This window comes from Heteronotia binoei, chromosome 8, assembly GCF_032191835.1.
Source record: "Heteronotia binoei isolate CCM8104 ecotype False Entrance Well chromosome 8, APGP_CSIRO_Hbin_v1, whole genome shotgun sequence".
In the NCBI taxonomy this organism is placed as follows: domain Eukaryota; kingdom Metazoa; phylum Chordata; class Lepidosauria; order Squamata; family Gekkonidae; genus Heteronotia; species Heteronotia binoei.
Window position 1 is genome coordinate 74217120 of NC_083230.1, and position 12056 is coordinate 74229175.

Consider the following 12056-nt stretch of genomic DNA (forward strand, 5'->3'; position numbering starts at 1 on the left):
GTTCGGTTTGGCTCTGAGCAGCTCTCAAACCCCGAATTGAACTTACCCCAAAGGTTCCAGCTGAACCAAGCTGGTGAATTTGGTTCCCCTTTCTCCCAGCGGCAGTGAGCTACAACCGGGAGAAAGGAACTTACCTTTCTTCTGGCTGCGGCTCATCAGGACAGGAGAAAGGTGGGAATGCCCGGAAAGTGTTAAATGGCTACTAGGCATTTAAACCAGTTGGTTTCACTTCCCCCTTCTTGGGAGAAGGAACAAAACCAAGATGCTTAATGGCTATCGGCCATTTAAACCTAATAGCTGTCTGGTCCGCCATCCAGCTGTTATGTTTAAACGGCCTGCAGCCATTTAATTGGTCGTTCTCACTTTACCCCCCTTTGAGAAGTTTATGGTTCACAGCCATTTGAACCTAGCAGCTGACCAGCCCACCAACCAGCTGATAGGTTTAAATGGCTGACAGCCATCGAACTGGTCAGTTTTGCTTCTCCCCCCCTTTGAAGGGAAGGAGCAAAACCAAGAGGTTTAATAGCTTGCTGCCATTTAAACCTAACAGTTCAGTGGGTCCATTTGTTAGATGCTAGGCTTCAATGGCTGGCAGCCATTTAATCCTTTGGTTTCGCTTCCCACCACCTTCACAGGGGGGAAGCAAAACTGAAGGGTCAAGTGACTGCCACCCATTTAAACCTAACAGCTAACTGGCAGACCCATGATGCTCAGCTGTCAGATTTAAATGGCTGGCCCCTAACAGCTGAACCAAACTGGCTACAAGTCTGGTGAATGTTTGGGGAAGGTGTAGGTCGAAAGTACAGATAGAAATCATAGCAAAATGGGATTCTGATAAGGCTTCATATGTGCCAAAGAATATCTCTGCATTGTAAAGGAAGGAGGAATCACTGAGTGAATGAAGATAAAAAAAAAATTCTTCACTTGGTGGTGGAAAACAACATCTTTGCTTATTCTAATAATTCATTAACAAAAAGGCTATTGTTGACATTGTAACCAACAGTACTTGTGCCTTTTATATTAAGTTTGTTCTTACCTGCTGTACGGTTGCAGAGATAATGCCGAACACTGATATTACCTAATTGATTTGGAATGACATGATTCACCAGAAGGCACACTTCTGTGTCTTCACCTCTGATGTCAATTTCACCATTAACACCAAATATTTTAAAAACCAGGACAGACATCTGCAAATCAAAATACAATTAGCAATTAACCTGGAAAGGCTCAGTTACCAATTCTTCAAAGGGCTGCATTATTATACAAGTACAGAATCAAAGTAATACTTTGAAAACAAAAGGAGGCACCATCTTCAGAGGTTGAAATTAAATAAAAAGAGTTTTTGGCTAAACATTAGGAAGAACTTCCTGACAGTTAGAATAGTTCCTCAGTGGAACAGGCTTCCTCAGGAGCTGGTGGGCTCTCCTTTGAAGAGTTTTAAACAGAGGCTAGATGGACATCTGACAGCAATGCTGATCCTGTGAATTTAGGAAGATCATGAAAAGGAGGATAGCAGGGAGGATTGCATCAGTGCTTAGTTCACATGGCCCTTTCTTACATGCCTAGGGAAATTATGATTGCAACTTTGGAGTCAGCAAGCAATTTTTCTCCAGGCTAGTTTGGCCAAGGATCCTGGAGGTTTTTTGCCATCTTTTGAGGATGAAGCAGGGATCACTGGGGAAGAGGATGTATGTGTGTGAGGGGGAGGTATTTGTGAATTTCCTGCATTGTGCAGGAGGTTGAACTAGATAACTTTGGATGCTCCTTCCAGCTGTATGATTCTATGAATTAATTTTTCATCCTTAAAGTCATAAACATCTCAGTTCTGTAGGTGTCTCAGTTTTGTCTGGTATCTTGTATTACCTTTGTTTTTACCACATATTCACAAAGCAGTCATTTCACGCTCCTCTTTCTGCTGCTTTTTCTTTAACATTTAGGAGAAACCATAACCTTAAGAGATGAGCCCACTTGTCCCATTTTTATATTCCATTAACACACTCCAATTGGTTCATGCAAGAGAAAAGTGCAACTGCTGAATCCTTCAAACAGTGAGATAGCTAAAAGACTATCCTCCTCATAACCCTTTTCATATTAGATAACCGCAACAGCCATTTACAAGCTCCAAAAAACGCTGTGATTATGTTCAGTGTTACATCAAACTGACATTAAGCCTGAATGTGCACAAATTCAGCTTGTTGCTAGCCTCACATATGCACATCCCTCACAAGGTGCAATGAAGGAATCCTGATTTAAAACTAATTCTGGTTAGCTGTGATACACAGTGCAAGCATATACCTTAACATGAATGAGTTTCTCTCATCAAGCCATTGTTCTAAACTAAAGTTTAATCCAAGGTTAGAATCTCTGTATATCCCAGAGCCAAACTAGATGTGACAGTGTTCATACACTGGCTAGAAGTGCAGACCCTGGAAGGCTAAGAGGGTGCGGTGGGGTGGCACATGCACTTGGAGGCACTCGGAGCCTGGCTCTGAGCACCTCCAAGTGCACCCATTGCTGCACTGCCCTGCAACTCAGCTCAGCCTTCCTGGGTCCCAGAAAGGCTCGGCAGGGTCAGCAGGGCAGCGCATGCACTTGCTCAGAGCCTGGCTTCGAGCGCCTCTGAGCGCACCTGCTGCCTTGTCGATCCGCCAACCCTGGTGCTCCTTCCCCACCACTGCTCACCTGCAGGGAGGTGGAAAAGCAGGCAGCAAGGGCGAGTGCAGCGGCAGCAGGGAAGGGACACCAGAGGCGGTAGGGCATGTGTGGTGAAGGGGATAGGGCCCTTGCCGGTCACCCTGAGGTAAGGAAGCACCCTAGGTGGCTGCCTACTTGGCCTACTGGGATGCACCAGCCCTGCTTGTTCCCCCACAGCTCTTTTCAAGCGCTGAAAAAGCTCTAGGGGTGTGTGGCTATTTCAACACTTGAGAGTGCCTCAGCCTGCTGTGGGCCTAATCAGGATCAGGCTCTCACGGCATTTTAAAATTTCTTTATAATGGCAGCAGTGTCTATGGGTCCAACTTGTTGCAATAGTCCAGCTTTCCCAACAAAAACAGCTGCTCTTCCAACTCTAATCATCACTATTAAAATGATCTCTATTTAGCAACTATTACCATTTCTTCACTTGTATCCTGAGCATTCTCTGAAGCTGTGCTGAGGACATCTGGTGATGATCCTCCATAATTCTCAATCACTGTGCCTTCTTCAGGAGCATTTTCTGCTGGGTTCATTGAGGAAATAGCTTTTGTAATTAAAAAAGGGGAATAAATGAGTTCATATATATTGTGCGTTCTAAAACTACCTCATGTCATTATAACTATTACAAAAGACACAGAAGTACTTGCAATATAAAGGTAAGCATTCTACTCAGGTTTTCTTAATTAACTCCAAACTAAATTAAAATTTCTGTAACTAAGTTACAGAAATATGTATACAAACTTGCTTAAAAAAACTGAACCAGTTTGATTAAAATATCTGAACATCTATGCATAACTCATATTCAGTGAGCATGGATGTGGAACACTGATGAGGTCCATCTACTTAGACTTGATGCATTCACTGTAGCTCCCTCCTGCAAAAAGGAGATTTCTTTGCAAGCCCCAAAATTCTCTGAATAGATGTATTAAAATTGGTCTTAATATGTTTTCATGCCTCTTAAATTATTAGTAAAAATAGATTTGGTAAAGGTTTTTTGTTATTTTTTTTGATCAGCTTATTACATTTAATTGTCTATAGCTGGGGGAAGAGCTTATAGCTTGACTCAACAGCATATGAAGCATCTGATCCTTTGTTAGCTCTCTACAACACAAAGTCACATTGTTGCATTAGCATATTACACTAGGGGTAGAAGCATATTTTACCATCTTGTATAGGTCATGTACTTATACCATACACAGCCAATTTATTATTTTAAACACTTATCAATGCCTTGAGGAACTGAAAGCAGCTTACAATGTAAATAAAACAACAATGATAGAAAACACATAAAAGACTACAATTTAAAATCTCAGTTAGAACTGCCAATAAATAAAAACTATATTAGATGCAGCACTAAATTAAATTGTGCCTATACCAGCTCTGATGCCTGAACTAGATTATATGTTTTTGCACAGTCAGGTCCAACTCAATTTCCCTGCAGCCAAAGGGCAGCTGCAACAAATTTCTTCCCCTGTAGCACTGCAGGATGCAATTTGGATCAAAACTGTGGGGTGGAGGAAAGAGGGGCTTTATCCTCCCCCCTCTCCTTTGTTTTCTTAAGTTGAAATTGTCCTGGCAAGCATTATGTGCCCCACCTTTTTGGGTTCAGCTCTGAGCCATTTAAATAGCCTGGAGCTATTTAAGTCTCTGCTTTCTGCTCCCCACAGAAAGCAAGGGGGAGCAAAAAACAGGGGTTATGGATCCATCTAGGCTTGCCAATCCCCAGGTCCCAGCAGGGGTTCTTCCACTTTCCCAGACTCCTTCCCGCCCCCAGTCAGCTGGCCGGTGGGGGGAAGCCCCGCCCCCAGAGGACCATGTGCCTTTCCACCTTCGGAGGCTTCAGTCTCTGATTGAAAGGCTTTTTCTTGGGATGGTGTGTCTGTGTTACTTTGAAGAAGTTGGCAGCAATTCATGAGTAGAGAGGCCAATCCCTTGCTTCAGAGTCGCCAGAAATGAGGTGGGGGGGGAGGGAAATGTCTGCTGAGCACTTCATTATTCCCCATGTGGAGATCGATTCTCATAGGGTATGATGGGGAATTGATCTGGAGGTTTTGGGGGCTCTGGGGGAGCTGTTTTTTGAGGTAGAGGCACCAAATTTTCAGTATAGTATCTAGTGCCTCTCCCCAAAGTACCACCACCCCAAGTTTCAAAACAATTGGACCAGGGGGTCGAATTCTATGAGCTCCAAAAGAAGGTGTCCCTATCCTTATTTCCTATGGAAGGAAGATATTTTAAAAGGTGTGCTGTTCCTTTAAATGTGGTGGCCAGAACTCCCATGGAGTTCAATTATGCTTGTCACACCCTTGTTCCTGGCTCCGCTCCCAATGTCTCCTGGCTCCACCCCCAAAGTCCACAGATATTTCTTGAATTGGACTTGGCAACCCTAACCCATACAAACCAGTTCCATTTGCAAGCCAACCTTCCAGTTCATATAGGTTCTTGGTAGAACCACGAACCACAAAAATCCAGTTTGTGCCCATCCTTAATATGCAAGCCCCAAGTAGGAATTCAGCTCTTAAAGCTGCCATGCTTTGGTTTACTGTGTTTTATTAGATGCTATTTCTTCCCAAAAGCAGGAGAAAGGGCAGTCCTTAGTTAGACATAAACATCTGAAGCTGCCTAATACTGAATCAAACCCCTGGTCCATCAAAGTGAATATGGTCTACTCAGATCGGCAGCAGCTCTCCTGAGTCTCAAGCAGAGGTCTTTCACATCGCCTACTGCAAGTTCTTTAACTGGAGATGTCTGGGATTGAAACTGGGACCTTCTACATATCAAGCAGATGCTCTACGAGTCACAGTCCCTCCCAATTTGTAAGGTCAACTCTCAAGACAGTAAAAAAAAAAAGACGGGAAAGAAAAATGTGTAATATTAAAACATGCATACAGTAGAATGAAGTAACTTAAAGACATTTCTGTCTCCTGCTATAAAGCTACCAAAGAGCTTATTTTAAAATTTTCTTTTTAATCTATAATTTATTTTAAAATAACTGTTCATAACATCCACAGTATTGTAACTAAACAAAAAGCCAAATATCACCCTCATTAATACAAAAAGCCCTATTTACATAATAAGGACTTGGATATGCAATCACTGACAGGATTTAACTGTAATTAACAATTTATCCACAAGGAATTCACTAAAGATACAGTCTGCTTGGCTGGTATTAGATATGCTGGATATCAAGCAGAAATTCATCAGCCATATGGTGAGCCAACCCGACAAATGAATGGACTGAGCCCTACAACACAAAGACCTAACATTACACCCTCTGAGATCTCAAAAGAATGCTTTTAAAAATAAATAAAGTGTCAGTAATATTCAGCACTGAAAACAAGAACTATTCAGAAATCTTAACTTTTAAAAAAGTGTTTATGATCAATAAATTTACTCACTTTTCTCCAAAAAGCTGTGGCTATCACTTCCATCACTCTCCAAATAGTGTTCCTCCAGCAACATGCTATCCATAGAAATGGTGTCCAAAGAGGCTTGTGATGGACTTTTCTTCATGTTCTTATAAGAAACAGAGAATGCAGGGAGATTGGACTGGCAGCGTTCCTTAGGCTTTCCACTTTTTAATATAAAGATATTAGGAAACCATTACTTAAGGTGAAAATGATTTACAAAATAAAGTCAAAATCCTTCAACATTGATTTTTTTTAAAAAAGTTGGTGAAAACTCAAATAATTCATTTTAATGTTGAAAGTTAAAACTAGGAATGGGAATGGACTGGACCACGGACCTAATTTTTGCAAGGACTGGGGTAGATTCATGGTTTGTTTGCTTAGTCCATGCATTTCCCCTTTTGACAGACCACCCATGGACCACATTTTGATTTTAGATTATCTGTTTGGTCTGTTGGGGTGGTCTGTGGGCCAGACAACCCAGCACCGAGGCACTGTCAAAGCAACCTGGGGGGGGGGTGGATATTCTTCTACACCCATTTGCAGTCACAGAGTGATGGGGGGACTGGGTGAGTGAACTGATTTAAAGTTTAAATACAGAGGTCCATTCAGTACAACCCTCCCCTTTTGTACATGGACCCCAGGATCACCTCTTTCCTCTAAGCTAATCTTTGAGGGTGAGTAGGGGGCATCCTGGGGAGGTTCACTGCCAGTTTGATGCCTCTAGCTGGTGGGGGAGCATTTGACACAATACCCACTTTTGCACATGGACCCTAGGATCTCCCCCTTCCCTAAAGCTAATCTGTACACAACTTGGAGGGCAGCTAGAAGGGCATTCTGGTGAGGTTCACTGTGAGTTTGATAGCTCTAGTTTGTAGGGGGCCCATTTGACATACTCCTGAACCTGCACTTTCCTGGGGGTACCAGCTTTGGGGGCCATAACTCAGTCCCCTGAAATTCAACCTTCATCAAACATGGTGGGCAAGTAGAGGACAATGAACTGGAGAGTCTGTACACATTTGGTAACTCTAGCCAACACAGGGGCCATTTTACTGCATCTGAATGCCAGGAACCTAATGAAAAATGGTCTAGTCTGTTAAACAAGTGGTCTGTGAAAACCCATGGACTACAAACCCATATAAACCTTCATTTTTTTGGTCCACGCCCATTCCTAGTTACAACACTTAAACTCCAAAAGGCAATTTATTCATGTTGCCTAGCGTACTCTGTATTATCCTCTTCAAGAAGTTAAGGGTACTGACTTAGGACATCATTGGACCACATGTGTACTTTTTAGTGAATTTGTTTTCCAAAAGCTGTCAATGGGCTGGGGAAGATGGTAGGTCCCCCAGTGACACCAGGTACATACATTGTTTGCACATTTTCTATGCAGCTATTCTAAGGAGCTCAAACTACGGGTAGGGCCAGCACCATCTTGGAAATACTTTATTGCCCCATGGTGTGAGCAGTGAGAAAATAAGCTGGCTTTTCTACACTGCCACCACAACACACAGCAATGTGTTTCAAAGGTCCTTCATTCAAGATGGATAATTCCATCCCTATACCTCTCATTTTCCCTGGCAGAAGCCACTCCTTGCTTTGAAATGGTGTAACTCAGGGGTGGCCAAGGGTAGCTCTCCAGATGTTTTTTGCCTACAACTCCCATCAGCCCCAGCCAGCATGGCCAATGGCTGGGGCTGATGGGAGTTGTAGGCAAAAAACATCTGGAGAGCTACCCTTGGTCACCCCTGGTGTAACTGATACAGAATAATGACACAATGTGTCACTTTATACATTAGAAACCACCATCACACAGAAACCAATTCCAACTTCCTCCATATGATGAGAAACTTGGCTAATGTCTCAAAATGCAGTGAGGAAAGAGTGCTTAACTAATTGGGAGGTGTCAATTTTAGTGTTAGTTACTGAATCAATTAATTTTCTATACCTTAATGAAGACTGAAATGCAAGTGTTTTAATTGTGGCAAGTTTTTCTTTGTTGTTTTCAGTTTCTTCAGGTGGCCAGGTCAAATCAGCATCTACCTGCGGGGCTTTAAGAAGTGAGCTCCCTGCTCCACTTTCCTTATCTGTAAAAATACTTTTGTCATCATCCTTGTCTACCAATTCCTCAATAGAATCTTCTCTGCAACTTAGAATATTAATCAAATCCTTGGAATATGCATTACTCTTCTCACTAAGTGACTCACAAATTTCTTCTGAATCACTTTGACTGAAAAGTCCACTACTACTTTCTTCATTTATTTTCCCCAAAAGTTTTTCTGAAGCATCGTCTGAAAAAGAACTTCCTCTTCGCAAACCCACATCTCTGTCTGTTTTGAAAATTGGGTCTACCAGAATGGCTTTGCTAAGGTCAGCATTCATAGCTCTACAGTCTGAAATAACATTCATATTCAAACTGCCCATCTGTGCAGTATGAGCAGCAGCAAGTTTACTTTCTGATGCAGAAGGTTCTTCATTTTCCAAGGGCGAGAGGTCTGATGCCACTGGACTTCCCTCCCCTAGAACAGGAGACTTGCAGGTGCTTCCCTGCATCACTGGATGGAGTAACAGAGCTATGTCTGCACTCTTCAGCAAGATCCCAATGCAGACATCTGCTTGTTTTGCAGGGTTTCCTGTAACAGCTTCTACATCCTTTCTCAGGTTTTCCAGAAGTAATATAAGAGATTCTTGGAGATACAATAAGAAGATATACTGATAATGATTGATTTGCAAGCTCACATGCTTTTGGACTTGAACTAGAACATGTATATCTGCATCAGTTGACAAATGTGAGGACTTGGATCCCAAAGTGCTGTTAGTGGTGTGCAGATTTTCAGTTCCATTAATCAAAGGTTCTATCTCAGTGCTATAATATTCCTTCAGAAGTTTCTTGCGCTGCAGTCGACTTGCTAGGTCACTTGAGTCACTTTTTGGAATGTTAAGAGGTTTCTGATTATAGAAAGAAGCCTCTTTGTATGACTGTTCCAGTCTTGAAGGCTGGCAAACCCAGAGTGAAAGTGGGAAAGAGTCTACAAAGCTTACTGGGCGTCCTTTCCCACTCTTCATTCCCTCATAGTCTATCCAAAACTGGGAAAAATGCACTGCCCAGACATCAGAAGCAGCAGATGTTTTAAGTGCACATTTATTCAGTTTGGGAGCAATTAAACCTTTATAGACATCATGCATCTTAGTATCTTGTTCATGAGCATGTCGCTGGAAGATGGGATGCAGAAGATTGAAACAGTCAGGGGATTTGGGAAAGTCTGTGAAAGTTTTACTAAAAAACTCATAGTCTTTGAAGTTTTGGAATACTGCTTCCAAATCCGAGTGTCTGCAGTTTGGCGAGTGCCTAGTATTTGTAGCAACCATTTCAGAGCTCTGAATAGAAATGGCACGTGGATCATCTTTATGATTTTGTTTCCTTTCAGAAGGAATGATAAACTGCAAAAAAAAGAACAGTTACGAGATGACAAAAGGGCACAACTTAATACAAACCGTATTGGTGTGCATGAGACAATGTTCAAGTAGACTGAACTAAGCAATGTTTATAGATAATACACACTATGAAATCGAATGGTTTTCCAAACTGTGAGTTATGACCCCATCAGAATTGCCTAAGGGAAGGAACTTAGTTGTAAATCCTCAACACACTGTTGGAAAGTCCTGACTATTCTAAGCTAGAGCAGAAGGGACTTGGGGGGGGGGGGATAGACTTTGAACTAGAGTAAAGCAGTGTGGGGGTGGACTGTGGCCAAACGTATATAGGAATCAGCCTAAGTCTGGGGGGACTGTTATGTGAAATCTGAGAAGCACTGCCTTAATGAAGATTTACTAGAGAAGGATTACATGGCTAATCATATTTCTATAAAAACAAAGAGAATAGGCTGACCAGATTTAGTTTATCTCAAGTTTTAGATTATTAGATTACAATGTGATCCAAAACGTACAAGAAAATATGAGTATGTATGATACTGTGGGGAGACATTTTTGAACTAGCCTAGTCCAATCTTGTAGCTAATTCTTCATCTCCATATACTATTCCATTTACTCATTCACTTATCAGCCTGTTCCTCTGTTACAATCCTGACCAATATAGATTGTAAATATTACAGGTAGACACTATGTCACTTCCATAAAGAACAAGGATGTGCAACACTTCTACCTTCTAGGACATTTTTGTACTGCATAAAATAGTAGTATTATGAGAAAAATGAAGCCAGTTTAATATCTTTTACTAGCTTCAGCCACAAAATATTGCACAAACAGCTTTCATGGTCATCAGAGCTCTTCATCAGATGTTACAAAAGTTTTAAAAGACAGATGTGGCATATTTCTCAGGCATTACAGACCTTAGATCATGGGGTGAGAAATCATCTCCTATCCTTTTTAAATTTTTTAACGTCCAGCCTGATGGAGAGCTCTGGTGAACACGAAAGCTGTACAATATTTTTATCAATTTTGGGGAGTTCTAATGAAAGGTATTGTATGGATTTTGTTCCTATTTTTGGATTTTAATTTTTAAAAATTTAAATTAATTTTTGAATTAAATGAACCTATCATTTGTGGAAAATAAGAGATGAAACTCCTGGTTCAGTTCCCTCTAGTTCAGCATTTTATTTCCAGCTGTAGTCAGTCAGATACTTCCAGAAAGCAAAGAAGTGGTGCACGAAGGCAGTACCCTCCCATGTTAACCCCCCAGCAGCTAGTACACAAAAGCATAATGCCTCAGAACCAGGATGTTCCATTTAGCTATCACACCAAATAGACATTGACAGGTCTACCCTCCATTAATTTGACCTGCAGTCTTTAAAGCCACCTAAGCTAGTAACCAGTAACAACTTCCATATGTTAAAAAAATGTATTTTCCGCTGTGTATACGGAATGAACAGTCAATCATATTCTAAGTTTAACTTTATGATGAAAGGAGGGAAATTTCTTAATCCTCTTTATCCCTTTCGTGCATCATTTTATAAAACTTTCCTCCTGGGTAAGGTTCTCCATCCTCTTCATCATTCAGGTATATTTTGTGTTCCCTTTCCTGGTCTTTAAAAGATGATGAAACCAGAACTGTACATAGTATTAGTAACCCAAATGTAGTCACACCATAAATTCATACAAAAGGATCATAATACTGGCATTTTGATTTTCACTTTGCTAACAATGGCCCATGTGGAATTTCAGCAGCACTGCACATGGAATCACGAAGCTAAGATCCCTTTGAAGATCTTTGCAGTCAGCTTGGATTTTCAGTTTCCGTTTGAGCGAGAGGGAAAGGGATTCTTGAGTATCACATATCATCTGAAAGTTTCCCAACCATTTGCAAAACATTTATTTTACATAACAAGGTTGTTCTTGTACATAATTCAGTATAACAAAAAAATTGTGATCAATTATTCCTGTGCTGCATTTTTTCAAACTGTACCTTTATCATTAATCCATCAACTCGAACATCAACATGCTCCTCTGACTTGGAATTGTCGTTTAACTTGTACATGGTCATGAACTGATTGAGACTCTGCTTCAGGTCTAGCACAAACTGGTTTAACCAAAGAATACTCCTCTCATCCAGAGTAAACTGCAGAGCATTTAGCTGAATATAAAGGTTTGTGCTTGGAACTAAGAAAAATAAAAGCAAAGTTAAAAACAGTTACAAAGCAGCACCTCTCTAACATCTGGCTGATAATATTAAGAAACCCCCATTTAAACAATGCTGTCATTCTGTGTACAGAGGATTATTTCTGAAGCACAATGGAAAGGAGCTCTCCTTAAAGATATCATGGCACTAATTCTGAGATTGATAACTTCAGCACAAATTCTGAGATTGATAGCTTCAGCACAAGATGAAAACACCCAGTTATTTATATCTAACAATATCATAACTCTTAATTAAAGTCATTTCTCCTACACTCAATAGAGTTCTAAAATTGACTGAAATGACTAAAATTTATGGTTTCACAT

At 41.0% G+C, this 12056-nt stretch overlaps 1 protein-coding gene across 2 annotated transcripts in view; it reads right to left on the bottom strand.

Moving 5' to 3' along the window:
- BLTP3B (bridge-like lipid transfer protein family member 3B) overlaps positions 1–12056 on the bottom strand; it is a 109266-nt gene that overhangs the window by 31736 nt on the left and 65474 nt on the right. For both annotated transcript variants that reach the window (XM_060245236.1, XM_060245235.1), the window contains 5 exons: positions 11521–11714; positions 8047–9539; positions 6090–6265; positions 3111–3238; positions 1037–1187 (listed from right to left, as the gene is read on the bottom strand). In XM_060245236.1, the coding sequence (XP_060101219.1) occupies positions 1037–1187; positions 3111–3238; positions 6090–6265; positions 8047–9539; positions 11521–11714 (2142 nt within the window). The remainder of the gene's footprint in view (positions 1–1036; positions 1188–3110; positions 3239–6089; positions 6266–8046; positions 9540–11520; positions 11715–12056) is intronic.